The following is a 17,680-nucleotide window of genomic DNA, read 5'->3' as shown; positions in this document are numbered from 1 at the left end:
ACAAGCAAGCAAGCAAAGCCAGCTGCGAGTTTGCGGTGGGGTCTGCATCAAACGCACAGCGCTCGGAATCAGATTCCTCGTCCCGGGCAATGCCTGCCGAGGCAGCTCTTCCTGGGTGTTTAAAAGCCACATCTGCATATCAGAGCACATGGGAGGGCCGCAGAGATAAGCCTCTGATCAGCTCGCCGGCAGTCATTGATGAGTTAAAGAGCTCAGCTCTGTTCTGTGCAGGGGCTGGAGGGGTTCCCATAGGTGACCCCACTGCTTTGGCTCCCCAGCCCCGTTCGCTTCAGCCGCCTGCACCCTGCTTTTTTCACCCCCTCCCCTGCCTCCTCCTCCTCGTTATATATTCATGAAGCAGGGGGGGCAGGGATGAATAAAAGCCGAGCAAGGCAGGGCGGCAGCACAGGAAGAGGAATCTTTTGCGTCGGCCGTGCCTCGCTCCGCACCGCCGGGACGGATCCTGTCTCTTTATCTTTGCTGGGACAGTGGCAGCTTGCAAGAGAGATAACTGCGCCCTGCTCTCCCGGGTGGCAGCTGGATGAGCTCTGGATGCAAGGAGGAGGAAAGTTAACAGTAAGTGAGTCAGTCTCACCAGCGATAGGACGGCACCTTCCTTTCTCTCAGTTAGAGCCGGGCCTGACTGGGACTGAGCCTACCCCCAGCTCTGTTCCAAGCAGATTGCTCCCCTGCCCCCTTCCTCTCCTGGGGCTGAGTCTGCCCCCCGCCCCCCTATCTCTGTTCCAAGCAGATTGCTCCCCCGCCCCCTTCCTCTCCTGGGACCCACTGATGGGACTGAGGGTATGCTGGTGGTAGAGCTGGGACTAGAGACAGAAGACACGTGTGCAAGCAGGAACTCACTGTGCAAGTCACAGGGGACCGTTCTACAGAAGCTGAGCCTCTCTCTCTCCAGCCTGCTGTAGCCTAGAGAGCGGTGTGGAGGGCCACTGAAGCCTGGTGTCGAAGGATTGTGTTGCAGCTGTGCTTTTTTTGGGAAGGGCAGAGTTCTCAGAGTTCACATGTGCCTGTCTTCTGTGATCTCTTGCTACTCCCATGGCCTCATTTCCGTCCTCTTTCTTCTGGGGTTGCCGGGAAGACACACACCTCTGGCACTGCAGAGGAAGCCATGGGGTTTGCTGCCTGTAAATTAACTCCTCTGATAGCTGGAATGTACTATAAGGGTGCAACGAGATCCTCTCTTGACTCCAGGGAATCCAATTAGCTCAAGCAAAAAACCAAAAGCAGTTGAAGTGCTGTGGCCCCCTGCTTCCTTCCCCAGGACACTAGCAGCACAGTCAGCATCTTGTCACCAGCACCCCTTGTTCTGAGGGGGCTGCATCCCAGCTTGCAAGTCAGAGTCCTGACCTCACCAGTCTCCACTGTTCCAGGGCAAGGCCTTTGCCACATTGCAGATCTGCCTGATGTGGTGCCAGTCTCACCCAAGGAGCAATCTCTCTCTTCTCCATCCCGCCTGCAGTCTTGCAAGGAGCATCACAGGGAAGCCTGCTAATGTCCAGCCCTAAACAGAGGGGACACAGGTATCAGATGCTCCCCTCAGTACTGAGGGTACAGTTAACTCGCTGTTTCTGCAGGATGGGCCAACAGGGCAAGAAATTCTTCAAAGAGAGATTGGCCATTGGGATGTGCTGCCCAGGGAGGTGGAGGAGTCACCATCCCTGGAGGTGTTTCAGAAGAGGCTGGATGAGGCACTTGGTGCCATGGTTTAGTTGATCAGATGGTGCTGGGTGATAGGTTGGACTCAATGATCTCAAAGGTCTTTTCCAACCTGGTTAATTCTCTTCTATTTTAATATCCCAAGGGGTCATTGCTAAGATGCCACTTTTGGGCTTGTGCTAATGCCCTGACCTTTTCCCCCTGCCTAGGTGCAGTGAGAAGATGAAGGCTCCACGTGGGAAAGGCATAGGGCTGGCATACCTCCTCTTCCTGAACCTGGCTTCCTTCTGCCTTCCCGCTCCCCTCTGGAAGGACCGGGAGGCTCTGATGCAGGAGGAGAAAAGCCACCAGACAGGTGGCAATGTGGTGCTGAACAGAGAGGAGCAGCAGCTCAGTACAAAGCTCCTAAACCTCAAGCAAGAGGAGGTCTCAAGGGCCATGGCTAGAGGAGAATTTCCTCCAAGCATGCACTTCTTCCGGGCCAGAAGCCTCATTGAGCAGAGCACCGTGTTCAGCATCTTGAGGCGCATGCCCAAAGGTAGGCTTGGCCTTGCTCATCCTCCCCTCACCTTCTGCTGTCTGTGGCAAAGCCAGGACAAAGTGCTGTGTGGCAGACAAGCTTATGGGAGCTGTAAACTGTGCACACTGGGTTCCAGGAAAAGCCCTGCCTCTGAGCTTGGGAACAGAGCAGGGGGGGAAAGGAAGAGGAGGATGGATTGGAGGAATGCACATTTCCAGCAATTGTAGCACTTGGTGTAACTTACAATATGGATCCTTCAGCTTTTCAAGTGGGGAGAAAGGGCAGAGGAAGCAAAGACAAGATGTCATAGGCACCCATATTTGCTCAGCATGTTTCAGCCAGGGCCTTTCCTTTCTTCTACATACCCATGCCACAGACATGCTGACAGCCTTCTCCTAGCCAGAAATGCTGTATCCCCCAATAAGTCTTTTTGCAGGTGGTTCTGTAGCAGACTTGGAAGTCATCTGGGAAGTCTGGGGGTGCTGGAGGAGGAAGGGAAGTCATCTGGGAAGTCTGGGGGTGCTGGAGGAGGAAGGGAAGTCATCTGGGAAGTCTGGGGGTGCTGGAGGAGGAAGGTGCTACCTCAAACGCTGCAAATTTCTTTACCTGTTGAAAGCAAGTCAAAGCTTTTGTTGATGTGACCTACAGAATACTGTGTAAAACCTCTTCTCTCTCTTAGCTGTCCTGAATCAGGTTCTGGTCTGTGCACTCACAGGGATATCTGCTTCTAAAGGCAGGTGCTACTCCTTTTGTTGTCAGAAATGTCTTTTCTCCTCTGTTGAGCAGCAGAGAAACTATGTTCTAGTGGGCAGCCACAGCCTACACCAAGAGGGCTTCTGTACTGTGCAGCACAGACACAGTTTTGAAGGCATTTGGACCATTTTGGGTTAGATAGTGAAATGAAATTGCCCAATACCTTCACCAGCCCATCCTGTGCATCCTCTGATGAGCAGCTGGGACACAACTGCATCTGAAAGCTCAGTGCTCCAGGTTGCAATGGAAGAGGGAGAGGACATTTCTAGTCAGGGTGAAAGCTAAACTACCTAGGCTGGGTAGCAGGAAACCTAATGTCTCCATGTCCCCCCCTTCCAGGTGATGCCTTTTTAGATTCAGAGTCCTGTGGCCTTGCCCACATGGCTGTCTGGAAACAGGTTGATGACCTGCTTCAGATGATTTGAGAGTCAGCTTCTCCACAGGAGCATTTTTCACTTGTAAGGCTGTGACACTGGCACAAGGATAAGAGCCATCTTTCACACTGCACAGAACAGAATGTCGTAGGTTGGAAGAGATCTTCAAGCTGGATGACCAGCCCAGCCTTTGATGCAGCACTGCAGGGTCACCACTAAACCACAGCCCTAAGTCCACAGGCTGCTTGAACACCCCCAGGGACGGTGACTCCAGCACTGCCCTGGGCAGACCATTCCAAAGTTTGAGAACCCCTCCAGTGAAGAAATATTTCCTGAGATCCAGCCTGAACCTCCCCTGCTGCAGCTTGGAACCATTCCCTCTGGTCCTGTCCTTGTCACCAAGGAGCAGAGGCTGCCCCCTCCTCACTCCAACCTCCCTTCAGGGAGCTGTAGAGAGCAGTGAGGTCTCCCCTCAGCCTCCTCTTGTCCAGACTGAACACTCACAGCTCGCTCAGCCCTTCCTCATAGCCCAGGTACTTCCCACCTTCTCCTTCCCAGCCTCTGGTGTGGGATGAGGATCCCTGGATTTCAGCATCCTAATGTTACCATGAGGGGTTGGTAACTCAGAGCTGCCATTATCCTTTAACTGCCAAACGGAAGCAATTTGAAAGTAGCCTCCTGTTCACCTCCAGTGGGATGTCTCTGACACCAAGAAGGAATCAGACCAAAAATGACACTTTTCAATCCAGCATTTGTTAAAGTGGCTTCTCAGAATCTTTGCAAGAGCTGTAAGCTTGTAGGGCAAAAATCACCTCCTTGGAGCTGCTTGAGTAGAGCATAGTCAAAGAGGCCTCAGTCTTGATGAGAGCCCCTGGGAATTACTGTTGTAATTTCTATTCCTGCTCACAAAGCAGGTGGCATTGCCAGTGAGGGAAGGGTCAGATCTAGACAGCTGTGGCACACCTATGCTGTCACTCTCTGTTGAGAGCAGAAACAACACTTCCTCAGCATCTTAACAGTATGACTCCCTGTAGTTGGAGGTTATAGAAATTACAGCCAGCAGGGCTGGGGGGGTTCTTCTCCCCCTCTACTCTGCCCTGTTGAGACCACACCTGGAGTACTGTGTCCAGTTTGGGGCTCCCCAGTTCAAGAGAGACAGAGACCTGCTGTGGAGAGTCCAACAGAGAGCCACAAGGATGCTTAGGGGACTTGAGGATCTCCCCTGTGAAGAGAGACTGAGAGCCCTGGGGATGTTTAGTCTGGAGAAGAGAAGGCTGAGAGGGGATCTGATCAATGTCTATCAATAGCTGAGGGGTGGGGGGTAAGTGGAGGGGGCCAAGCTCTTTTGGGTGGTGCACAGCAATAAGACAAAGGCCAGTGGATACAGAATTGAACATAAAAGGTTTCAGCTCAACATGAGGAGAAACTTCTTCACAGTGAGGGTGCCAGAGCCCTGGAGCAGGCTGCCCAGAGAGGCTGTAGAGTCTCCTGCTCTGGAGACTTTCCAAACCCCCCTGGATGCATTCCTGTGCAGACTGCCCTGGGTGATGCTGCTCTGGCAGGGGGGTTGGAGTGGATGATCTCTGGAGGTCCCTTCCAACCTCTACTGTACTGTGATAAGATTAGCCCACTAATGATTGTGGTCCTGAAGTTTATCTAATATCACCTACATACCAGTTTCTTGTCTTGTGTTTGCTGCTCATGTTCTCCCTTTACCCTGAAGGGCATCAAATCTATTTTGACTGCAAGGTCTCCCTTAGACTAATGAAATATGCTACTGTAGGAATAGAATAGAATAAACCAGGTTGGAAAAGACCTTTGAGATCATCAAGTCCAACCTATCACCCAACACCATCTAATCAACTAAACCATGGCACCAAGTGCCACATCCAATCCCCTCTTAAACACCTCCAGGGATGGTGACTCCACCACCTCCCTGGGCAGCACATTCCAATGGGCAATCTCTCTCTGTGAAGAATTTCTTCCTCACCTCCAGCCTAAATCTCCCTTAGCACATCTTGAGACTGTGTCCTCTTGTTCTGGTGCTGGTTGACTGGGAGACCATCTAATAAACTAAACCATGGCACCGAGTGCCTGGTGTCCAGAGAAGGGCAAGGAGGCTGGGGAGAGGCCTTGAGCACAGCCCTGTGAGGAGAGGCTGAGGGAGCTGGGGTTGCTTAGCCTGGAGAAGAGGAGGCTCAGGGGAGACCTCATTGCTCTCTACTACTACTTGAAGGGTGGTTGTAGCCAGGAGGGGGTTGGTCTCTTCTCCTAGGCAACCAGAATAAGAGGACACAGTCTCATGCTGTGCCAGGGGAGGTTTAGGCTGGAGTTTAGGAGAAAGTTCTTCCCAGAGTGAGTTGTTTAGCATTGGAATGTGCTGCCCAAGGAGGTGGTGGAGTCACCATCCCTGGAGGTGTTCAAGAGGGGATTGGTTGTGGCACTTGGTGCCATGGTTTAGTCATGAGGTCTGTGGTGACAGGTTGGACTCGATGATCTTTGAGATCTCTTCCAACCTTGGTGATTCTGTGATCCAGGATCCTCTTAAACACCTCCAGTGATGGGGACTCCACCACCTCCCTGGGCAGCACATCCCAGGGGCCAATCTCGCTTGCTGGGAAGGATTTCTTCCTAACATCCAGCCTAAACCTCCCCTGGGGCAGCTTGAGACTGTGTCCTCTTGTTCTGGTGCTGGTTGCCTGGGAGAAGAGACCAACCCCCACCTGGCTACAACCTCCTCACAGTATCTTCCCGTTACAAAGGTGAAGTTCAGTTCAAGCACCAACAACATGGAAAGAGCTCTCAAAAGGAGAGATTTTAGCATAAAAGAAAGCATGGGCTGAGGAAGGTGAGAATGTAAAGGATGCTTCTTATGCCAGGAAGAGTGGCAGTTGTCAACACACTGCCCAGTGACAGAGTGTCCCAGAGGCCCTTGGTGCTGGCCAGCAGCAGATGTGCAGTGTGAGAATGCTTTTGATAAGATGTAGAAGTAGATGGTCCTCCTGCATCTGAAAGCAGTTCCCTGCTGTGTCATGGGCTGGCATTTTGGTGTAGACCAGAGTTTCAAAGAGAGGAAAGAAGCAACACTGACTAGATGCTGAAAGTCGAGCCTGGGATTCAAAGAGCTTCGAGACAAAGGCTTGCTTGAGGTCTAGCAGTCAGCCAGCGCTGCCTTGTAAACTGCTGCCTACTGGGGAGTTCCTCTTTAAACCAGCAGAGCCTGACCCAGCCCAGAGCGAAGTCTGTCTGAAAAGACCTTTAATAACTCGGAGCATTTTCCATCCCAGCAGAGAAAATGAGCTCCCTATTGATTTCCCCCTCCCTGCACTCCCAGGTTGCTGTCACGCTCTGCCTGCCCTGCGTTTGATGTGGAGGGAGCCGCTTCCGCCGGCCCGGGGGCGCTCTGCTGGCGGAGGTCACTCGCAGCTCTCTAGAAGCTTTTCCAGATGCCCCTGCGTTAGGCAAACTCAAACTATCATCACATTAAACCTCGGTTCCTTCTTCTCAGCTGCCTTGGCTCATTAGGTCATACTTTTTTTTCCCCCTCCTTCCCACCAGGGGCTGTCTTACACCTGCACGACTATGCCCTGCTGAGCGTGGGCTGGCTGGTGTACAATGCCACCTACCTCCCCGACTGCTACATCTGCTTCACCCCCACGGGCACGGTTCGCTTTCGTTTCTCCAAGCCTCACCCTCCTCCCCCGGTGCCCGCCCAGTGCTCCCAGTGGCTTTTGCTAGAGGCTTACCGGCGGCAGCTGCAGAATGTCACCGATTTTGACAGCAGGTGAGTGAGGAGGGGCTGCAAGCCTGCCAGAGCTTCCTGACAGTGCTGATCATAGAATCAGCCAGGTTGGAAAAGACCTCAGAGATCATCGAGTCCAACTTATTACCTAACACCTCCTGACAACTAAACCATGGCTCCAAGTGCCTCACATCCAATCCTTTTTGAACACCTCCAAGGACAGGGACTCCACCACCTCCCTGGGCAGCACATCCCAATGGCCAATCTCTCTTTCTGGGAAGAACTTTCTCCTCACCTCCAGCCTAAAACTTCCCCTGGCACATCTTGAGACTGTGTCCTCTTGTTCTGGTGCTGGTTGCCTGGGGGAAGAGGCCAACCCCCTCCTGACTGCAACCTCCCTTCAGGGAGTTGTAGAGAGCAAGAAGGTCTCCCCTGAGCCTCCTCTTCTCCAGGCTAAGCAACCCCAGCTCCCTCAGCCTCTCCTCACAGGGCTGTGCTCCAGACCTCTCCCCAGCCTCGTTGCCCTTCTCTGGGCATATTCAAGTGTCTCAATGTCTTGAATTGTGGAGCCCAGAACAGTAGCAAGCAGGATCATCCTGGTCCAGCTTTACTGTACTACTTTACTGTAAGAGTCACAGACCACTGGAACAGGTTCCTCAGAGAGGTTGTGGACTCTCCTTCTCTGGAGACTTTCAAGGCCCTGTCTGGATGCATTCCTCTGTGACCTAAGCTAGATTGTATGGTCCTGCTCTGGCAGGGGGATTGGACTTGCTGGTCTGTTTAGGTCCCTTCCAACCCCTGACATCCTGTGAGCTCTCCCATTTGTGTCCTGCTCAGGAAGCATCACTCACTCTCTCACAAGCAACTCCTGCCTTCACTTCTGGCAGGTTGTTTTTTTATCAAGACTAGAGGTTAGTTGATTGCATTGCAGCCACCTACCATTTAATTTCTTACAGGGGGGTGGGAATAGTCTGGCTTCCCTTCCAGCTGGTGGCAGCAGGAAGAGGGAGTCCTATCTCCCCATCCAGGGGCCACTGATCCTAAGACAAAGCATTGCCAGGAAGAAGCATGTACTTGTGTGTGGTGTGCAGGGGGCTGGAGAGCATGCTCAATAATGCATGAAGGCAGACACTGAGTGATGAGGACAAAGGGAAATATTGAGTAGTGATCCATGACTGAGAGAGTTGGGGCTGTTCAGTCTGGAGAAAGGAAGGCTCTGAGGAGACCTTCCTGTGGCCTTCCAGTATCTGAAGGGGGCTGCAAGAAAGCTGGGGAGGGACTTCTTAGGGTGTCAGGGAGGGATACGACTGGGGGCAATGGAGCAAAACTAGAAATGGATAGATTCAGATTGGATATGAGGAAGAAGTTGTTCCCCATGAGAGTGGTGAGAGCCTGGCACAGGTTGCCCAGGGAGGTGGTGGAAGCCTCATGCCTGGAGGTTTTTGAGGCCATGCTGGATGTGGCTGTGAGCAACCTGTTGTAGTGTGAGGTGTCCCTGGGCATGGCAGGGGGCTTGGAACTGGCTGAGCCTTGAGGTCCCTTCCAACCCTGACAATTCTGTGAATCAGAGGGCACTGCCATCCACAATGCTCTGGGGGCTGGGGTCCACAGCAAAAAATAGTGTGAGGTGTCATGTGTTTGAAGACAGCATCACCTTGCTGACACCCAAGGAAAAGGTTGGATTAATGTGAGAGTGGCTTTAATGACAGTATTTCCTAGGGGAAACTTGATGGGATTTATTTTACTGTTCCTCAGTGAGGGTGTCTGCTCTTAAATAGAGACTCTCAGGGAGCTGGTATCCCATCCACATGGAAGCTGGTCCAGGAAGGAGGTCAGAGAGCAAGCTGAGGAGCTGCCAGACCTTTGGCATGGTGTTGCCTTTCCCCTCCAACAACAGTGAGGTACGAGGCAGAGGGAGCTGTCACTCCACCTATCTGCTATAGAGATCTGGAAGGGAAGGAGCAAGCAGTGCCAGACCCAGGCCACTTGACCTTTTATATCATGAGGCTCAGCTGCCCTGACATGATAGAAGACATAAGATCCAGTGAGAAGTCACTGATTTACATCTTCCAAAGAGCTCCCTTCCATCCATGAGACTGATGAGGAGGGAAAGGCCACAGCACCAGTTCTAGTCACCAGGAGACCCATGAATAGTATGCAAGAGAATGGATTTGGAAACAGCAGCAGAGCCCAAGCCATTGCACTGGCTGTTTCAGGAGCAGCCCTTTGCTGCATTTCTATAGCATGCCCCCCCTTCCTGGCAGAGGCTAGGGGCCATGGCATCCTGCACACCTGGGGAGCAGAGCTGGGTGCTCATTGTCTGGTCCTGTTTGGGAACATGGCTTCTTCTCAGAGGCACTCTTCTCACTCTTACAACATTGCTCTTCTTTTGTATTAGTTGCCTGTAGCCACAAGTCAAAGCAGGACTTCAGAGTGTCAGTCACTGCCCAGGGACAAAAGACAGACCCCACTAGAAGGGTCTCCCCAAGGGCAGAGACAAAAGCAAGGCAGAGACCAATGAATCATAGAATCATAGAATTGTTAGGGTTGGAAGGGACCTCAAGGATCATCCAGTTCCCAACCCCCTGCCATGGGCAGGGACACCTCACACTAGATCCCACTTGGAGTACTGTGTCCAGTTCTGGAGCTGCTATTACAGGAAGGATTAGGAACTGGGTTAGGAACTGGCTGGATGCTGAGCCCAGAGAGTGGTGGTGAATGGTGCCACAGCCAGCTGGCAGCCAGGCACCAGTGGCATTCCCCAGGGATCAGTGCTGGGCCCCATCCTCTTTAACATCTTCATTGATGATCTGGATGAGGGGGTCGAGTCAGTCATCAGCAAGTTTGCAGATGACACCAAGCTGGGAGCAGATGTTGGTCAGTTAGAGCGCAGAAAGGCTCTGCAGAGGGACCTCGACCAACTGGACAGATGGGCAGAGTCCAATGGGATGGCATTCAACAAGTCCAAGTGCCAAGTGCTGCACTTTGGCCACAACAACCCCATGCAGAGCTACAGGCTGGGGTCAGAGTGGCTGAGAGCTGCCAAACAGAGAGGGACCTGGGGGTGCTGATTGACAGCTGCTTAAACATGAGCCAGCAGTGTGCCCAGGTGGCCAAGAAGGCCAATGGCATCCTGGCCTGCATCAGGAACAGTGTGGCCAGCAGGAGCAGGGAGGTCATTGTGCCCTGTGCTCAGCACTGGTTAGGCCACACCTTGAGTCCTGTGTCCAGTTCTGGGCCCCTCAGTTTAGGAAGGACATTGAGAGACTTGAAGGTGTCCAGAGAAGGGCAACAAGGCTGGGGAGGGGTCTGGAGCACAGCCCTGTGAGGAGAGGCTGAGGGAGCTGAGGTTGCTTAGCCTGGAGAAGAGGAGGCTCAGGGGTGACCTCATTGCCCTCTACAACTACCTGAAGGGTGGTTGTGGCCAGGAAGGGGTTGGTCTCTTCTCCTAGGCAACCAGCACCAGAACAAGGGGACACAGTCTCAAGCTGTGCCAGGGGAGGTTTAGGCTGGAGTTTAGGAGAAAGTTCTTCCCAGAGAGAGTCATTGGTCATTGGAATGTGCTGCCCAGGGAGGTGGTGGAGTCACCATCCCTGGAAGTGTTCAAGAGGGGATTGGATGTGGCACTTGGTGCCATGGTCTAGTCATGAGGTCTGTGGTGACAGGTTGGACTCGATGATCTTTGAGGTCTCTTCCAACCTTGGTGATTCTGTGATACTGTGATCTGGAGGTGCTGGAAGGTGTCCAGAGAAGGGCCATTAGAATGAGCAGAGGGCTGGAGCTGTTCTGCTATGAAGACAGGCTGAGAGTTGGGGTTGTGCTGTCTGGAGAGGAGAAGACTCCAAGGAAACCTTCTTGTGGCCTTCCAGTATCTGAAGGGGGCTACAAGGAAGCTGGAGAGGGACTTTTTAGGGTGTCAGGGAGTGATGAGACTAGGGGGAATGGAGCAAAACTAGAAATGGGTAGATTCAGATTGGATGTTAGGAAGAAGTTCTTCCCCATGAGGGTGGTGAGAGCCTGGCACAGGTTGCCCAGGGAGGTGGTGGAAGCCTCATCCCTGGAGGTTTTTAGGGCCAGGCTGGATGTGATTTCCCCCTGCAGATGTGTGCTAGGGCCAAGCACAAACTTGGATTTCTTGCATCCTGGGTGCTCAGACCCACTCCTCTGAGCCTGCTGTCCTTCATTTCTTGTCCTTCTCTGCTCATCACCATGACATCCCCAAGGAGCCATCTCCCAGAATGTGCAAACCCACGAACAACAGCCACACTGAGGCACTTCCCTTCCTCTTCTCCTCTAATCCCTGAGTGCTAGTCTAGGGGGTTAGGAATGTTTGTTGGCCGTCTGGAAATAGGTCTCTAGCCAGGAATAGGCCCCAATCTGTTCTGCTTCTCAGTTCCTGGAAACTCTCCCAGTCTCTGGAACATGTGCATCCCAGGCTACCTCTTTCCTGCTCTCCTCTTTGCCCTTGAGCACTGACAAGCTGAAAGAAAGCAGATGTCAGAGGAAGGAACGGATGGATAGTTGGGTGGTTTCAAGGAAGTATCAAGGGAATATGGCAGCAGGGGAGGGCTCTCATGCAAGGCAGGGTGGATCAGCAAAAGTGAAGGGAACAATGGAAACGTTTCCAAGAGGCTGCACCTCTTTCACCTTCCTGCATTCCTGACCAGGAAGGGGTGAGAGGGAGGGAGACAGAGACAGAGAGAGAGATTGGTGCCTGCATTACATTTGTGTTGTTTGCATTTTGGGTGCCTATGCAGACACATCCATGTCTGTGTGTGCTTTAGAAGGAAGTCTTTTTTGTTTGTTTCCCTCAAAAGAAGGTTTAATCATTCCTATTCAGACTGCACAGGGCCAGGCCCCTGGAGTATTCTACTGCTGGTGAGCTTCCAAAAGGATGCTGCAGGAGACTGTGGGCCAGGAGGCAGAGGAAAGAAGGGATTTTTTCCCCCCCCCTTTTTTTTTCTGTTTTTCTTTGAGACATAAAAGAATAAAAGGTAATCTTCACTTATTTAATCAATTATGGTACAGGAAAATGCCTTCCCCCCCCCCCAAATTCAACATAATGGCCACTGTCTCTGCAGCAAGTGTGCCCCTACATACTGAGAGAAACAAGGCTGACATTCCAGCTATTTGTGACATACCACCACACACATCATCCCCTGCCAGCAGCCCCAGGATTAAGGCTGTGCCCAGCAGCACAGCTCTGGTGGCCCAGCAGAGCTCTCTATCACCAGGATGAAGTCATCTGTGAGGGAGCTGACACCACGGCCGAGGCTGCAGGGACAACTCCCCTGGGCAATAATGGCTGCCCAGGCTGCCATCACCTTCTCCTCCATGTCCTCTGACTGCCTTGTCTCAGAGAAAAATAGGGCAGTGTGTGCACTGCAAGGGGGGAAAAAACAGAAAGAAAAGGATAAAAATCCACTACAGAAACAAAGCACTCTGCTCCCTCTACAAGACTACCCTTGGGGAGAAGAAGAGAGGATGAGAGAGAGAGAGAAAGTGAATGAACCACATGTGACAGATGTTAGTCACACTATTTAATGCACCACTGGAAGACATTCAGATGCTCTGGGTGAGGAGAGGGGATGTAATTTCCCATCAAGAACAGCAAAAGAAGCAAGGGAAAGAACCCTTTTAAAAGCAAGGCAACAAAACCTTTTGCTTCTGCATTGCATAGCTCCAGAAAGCAAAAGAGTTTGGGGGGGGAAAGGAGGAGAGAAAAAGCATAAAAATGGAGGAGAGAAAGCCAAAAGCACAGCTGCAAATAAATAATCCTTAGCTGGTGGTTGTAGCTGGGCCCCTGTGGGCATATGCATTGCAATAGCATTGCTCAGTGCATGCACAACATGACATGGGAGGCTGTTTGTAGGCTGCACCTGATCACTGCTGAGGGCCCATCCCAGGGAAGAAGGAGAAGCAGCTTTGCTTCATCTGCATGAGCCCCCGATGGCAAAAGCCCTTAGGAGATGATCCGGTTATCGAGGCTGGATCACTGTTACACAATAATCCTTCAGCAGTTATAGGGATCAATAATCAGTCTCCAAGGGAAGGGGGTTATGAAAAACAAGGCAACAAACCCCACTTTGATTTATGTGCTTTGAGGAGCAGGATGGTGTATGTGTGGGGGGGATTTATTGCTGTTCCTAGCACAGGAGCACAGGCTAAGTAAACAGCCACAAGTTTGTGCAGCTCAGATTGAAAGGCAGGGAGGGGAGCCCTGTGCATGCTCACTGCTGGAGGAGCAGAGTTCTCACAGGACAAGGGGAGAAAGCAGTGGGAGCCCAGCTCACCACCCGTCCTTATCTGAAAGGAAGCCGTGCAGGGTGGCGAGAATGGGCTTGCAGGGCCGTTTGATCCACGGGGAGGTTTTTGCCTCGGTGCTTGCAGGGCTGCTGGGAACAGCCCTGCTCAGCTCATGGCTGCGGGCAGGTCTCTCAGTCAGCACGCAGGGCTGGAGGGGAGCTGCCCTCCGGCCGGGAGTGGAGCAGCAAAGCCTCTTTTCCCTGGCTCTTCCCGCACTAAATCTCCTCTCCCCTCCCCACCAAACTGCAGAACACCTTTTCCTCTGGCAGTTGGCCTCCACCACAGCTCCTGCAGCTGGATCGGTGCCTTCAAGTTGCCCCTGGCTTCTGCATTCCTGGTTTCTAGGGTGATGCTGTGGTGTCTCCTGTTGCTGTATGCTCCCCATTGCCAGCTGGAGGTGCTGCCCACCCCTGCCATGGGCTAGCTCAGTCTTCTTTGGCAGCATGGATTGCTGAACAGTAGCTGGAGTTGCCTGGTGTCCTGCGATAATGGCACCAAAGTCCCTATTGTAATGCACAGGAGGCCAGAGCCAAAGTTGCTGTGGAAACCTTAACTGTGAATTTCCCTAACTGTTGAGTGTTTAAAACCTCATCTCTAACATGGCACAAGCATCTCTTTATGCACAGTTTTGCTCCTAAAATTGTTCCCAGCAAAGAAATTAGCAGAGTGAGAAAGAAATTAAACTGCAGCCGTTGGAAGAAGGTCCTCAGAGAGCGAAACAGCAGGCAAAGGCCGGGGGAATGAGCTCTGGTTTATGAGCAGGATGGAGGGACTCAAAAGGGACATCCCCACCCAGGATGTCTTAGGTAATGAGTTTGGACCAGATCACATCAGTAGGAGGGAGGACTTCCACTCCATCCACAGAAGATAATAGGAGCACAAATCAAATCCAGCATCTCACGGAGCAGAGCACTGCGTGGAGATGGAGGCCAAGACATCAAACACACAATGTTATTAAAGATCCATAACTGTTACCAAGGGGAAAGAACAGAAGTGGATGAGGGATGAAGCATGGATGAAGGTATTTCTATTTGAACCTGCCTAGCACCTGGCACTAGATAAGCCTGGCCAGCCTGGGAAGCCCACCCACCCGCAAGCAGCTGACTCTGTAGCTTGCTAGGATGGCTTCCGTTTGTCTACCCAGGAATGAAGTCAATCACCCAGCACTGCAATTCAGGCTTTGCCTACACATCTGAGACATTTATGACAAGCTCCTCTTCAGGTGGCCACCATTGGAGGAAGGAAAACTGTTGCCAGGGGCAAGGCTTTGGGCAGGATAAAGGCTATCGGCTTGTCAGAGAGCAGTGTTGTGGCACAGATGCTCAGCCTGTCCTAAATGCAAGCTGTCACCCACAACTAAGATAATCTTGCAATTACTGCCTCCCTTAAACTCTGCTTGATAAAAGTCCCTGGATTTCTGAAAGAGGCTTACAGGCCAGCTGAGCCTGGGAAGGAAATAAACACATTTCCATCCCACTAAGGCAAAATCCAGGACCTGCAATTCTTAGCAGCTGTTTCCCAGCAGACAGATCTGAAGAAGTTATCAGCAAGGCAGGCAGGATATCAGGTTTTTACCACTGGGGAGGAAAATCATTTCTGATTCTCAGTCATTTCCCCTCCCCTGTCTGTGTTAGATGACATATTTTGACAATATAGAATCACAGAATTGTCAGGGTTGGAAGGGACCTCAAGGCTCAGCCAGCTCCAACCCCCCTGCCATGGCCAGGGACACCTCACACTACAGCAGGTTGCTCACAGCCACATCCAGCCTGGCTGCAAACACCTCCAGGGATGAGGCTTCCACCACCTCCCTGGGCAACCTGTGCCAGTCTCTCACCACCCTCCTGGGGAAGAGCTTCTTCCTAAGGTCTAATCTATATCTGCCCTCTTCTAGCTTGGATTCATTCTCCCCAGTTCTATCCCTCCCTGACACCCTCAAAAGTCCCTCCCCAGCTTTCTTGTAGCCCCCTTCAGATACTGGAAGGCCACAATTAGGTCTCCTTGGAGCCTTCTCTTCTCCAGACTGAACAACCTCAACTCTCTCAGTCTATCTCCATAGCAGAGCAGCTCCAGCCCTCTGCTCATCCTCGTGGCCCTTCTCTGGACACCTTCCAGCACCTTCAGAGCTTTCTTGTAAATAGGGATTCCAGAACTGGACAGAGTGCTCCAGGGTGGGGTCCCAGGGCAAGTTACAGGCTTAGTAAGCAGGTTGATGGTGACCTAATATGTGGCATTTTCTGGAGTCTCAGCCTGCCTTTAGGCACTGAACAGTGTCAGGTGGCACAGCTTTTACAGGCATGGAAGGTGTTTGGAAGAATATATTGTTTACAGGAGCAATGTACCAGCCTGCTTTAGGAATAAAGATGCATCTGGGTAGCAGAGTGCAATACTTATGCCACAAAAACCTCAGACCTGCTTCTGTATCACTATTACTCCTCAAGACTTTGCCCTCAAAAGAGGGAGAGGCAGGTTCTGAACACTTACAGTCTTACCCTGCTTGGAGCACAACCTGTAGTGTATGGCTTTTTGCCTATCAGCTGTTACTTCTACCAGCCTTCACATGGTGCAAGTATAGGTGGCAGGAAAAGAAATGAGCTGAATGCTTCCTAATTGTTGTCATGCCTGTTGGACTGCAATGCCAACAGGCTCAGAGTTACAACTTGGGCATAGAAAGAGAGATTGGCCATTGGGATGTGCTGCCCAGGGAGGTGGTGGAGTCACCATCCCTGGAGGTGTTTAGGAAGAGACTGGATGGGGTGCTTGGTGCCATGGTTTAGTTGATTAGATGGTGTTGGGTGATAGGTTGGACTTGATGATCTCAAAGGTCTCTTCCAACCTGGTTAGTTCCATTCCATTCCATTCCATTCCATTCCATTCCATTCCATTCCATTCCATTCCATTCCATTCCATTCCATTCCATTCCATTCCTCACAGCCACTGCCCTTCTGCACCCTGGAGCATGTGGGTGGGAGAGTGTTGCATCCACAAAGCTTGGTCTCTGCCAACAAAGCTCACACCTATCTTGGAGGAAACCTATTTCCTCCTGCACTGAACATCCAGCTGCCAGCTGGTGGCCCTTTCCATGCTGTTTGTGTGGCCAGCAGCACTAGGGATGGAATTCTGCGTCTGTGCTCAGCACTCCTGAGGCCTCACCTCCAGCACTGTCTGCAGCTCTGGGCCCTCACTGCAGGAAAGATCTTGAGGTGCTGGAGCAGGTCCAGAGGAGAGCAACCAGCCTGGGGAAGGGACTGGAGGGAAAGGCTGCTGAGGAGAGGCTGAGGGAGCTGGGGGTGTTCAGCCTGGAGGAGAGGAGGCTCAGGGGGGACCTTCTCACACAAGTACCTGAAGGGAAGCTGCAGTCAGGTGGGGGTCAGGCTCTGCTCCCAGGCAGCTTGTGCCAAGAGGAGAGGGCACGGCCTGAAGCTGTGCCAGGTGAGGTTTAGGTTGGATGTTAGGAAGCACTTGCTGATGGGAAGGGGAATTAGAGCCTGGAATGGACTGCCCAGGGAGGTAGTGGAGTCGCTGTCCCTGGAGGTGTTTAAGGCCAGACTGGATGTGGCACTCAGTGCCATGGTCTGGTTGGTGTGGTGGGGTTGAGTCCTAGGCTGGGCTTGATGAGCTCAGAGCTCTATTCCAGCCTCAATAATTCTGTGATTCTTCTCATTCTTCCTCCTCTACCTACCCTGTTCTACAGCTTGCTGAGAAACTTGACCCTAGTGACGGATTTCCCTGAGCTCACCTACCCATCTCAGGCTTCCATTTGGAAAAGATTTGAGGAAGTCTTTCTCATTGCCTCTGGAATTATCTGCTATGCACCTGTGTTCAAGGCCTATTTCTACCAGGGGCTGCTGGAGTTCTATGAAGATAATGTGCAGTATGTTGAGATCAGAGCTCTCCTGCCTCCGGTATGTGTGTTTTGGCTTCTCCACTGCTCTTTGAAATCCTGAGCTCTCCTTAACTTTTCTCAAGCCCTGTCTTGAATTTAGTTCTTGGATGTTTGCATACCTCCCCTTCTAAGGATGCTGGAAGACCTTGATCATATTCAAAGGTCTTTGTTGGAGGTTTGCATAGGCAAGTGCTTGGAAGCCAGGGGTGCCCTGTTCTTTGTGGCTAAGGGTGATACCTCCTGAGGCAGCAGCACAAACCTGCATGGTACACTCTGACTGGGAGCTGTGTCATGACCTTGCTGGTTGGGAAGATGTATCTCAGCTTTGTCTGCACTGCAGTCATCAGTTTGCCAGTCTGCCACTGACTGGCAAAGCACAACCCTCCACAGCTCATAGATGCAATACCACACCCAGCTCTGGGCTC

At 52.0% G+C, this 17,680-nt stretch overlaps 1 protein-coding gene across 1 annotated transcript in view; it reads left to right on the top strand.

The window, feature by feature from the left end:
• Positions 1 to 280: 280 nt before the first annotated feature.
• ADA2 (adenosine deaminase 2) overlaps positions 281 to 17,680 on the top strand; it is a 35,408-nt gene continuing 18,008 nt past the window's right edge. Inside the window, exons 1-4 of the mRNA XM_068141836.1 lie at positions 281 to 576; positions 1,884 to 2,212; positions 6,880 to 7,105; positions 17,064 to 17,274. Of these exons, the coding sequence (XP_067997937.1) occupies positions 1,897 to 2,212; positions 6,880 to 7,105; positions 17,064 to 17,274 (753 nt within the window). The 5' untranslated portion in view covers positions 281 to 576; positions 1,884 to 1,896. The remainder of the gene's footprint in view (positions 577 to 1,883; positions 2,213 to 6,879; positions 7,106 to 17,063; positions 17,275 to 17,680) is intronic.

This window comes from Melanerpes formicivorus, unplaced genomic scaffold (genome assembly GCF_026170545.1).
Source record: "Melanerpes formicivorus ecotype bairdi unplaced genomic scaffold, bMelFor1.0.p_v2 SCAF_8, whole genome shotgun sequence".
NCBI lineage: Eukaryota > Metazoa > Chordata > Aves > Piciformes > Picidae > Melanerpes > Melanerpes formicivorus.
This window is presented reverse-complemented; position numbering and strand designations above follow the sequence as displayed.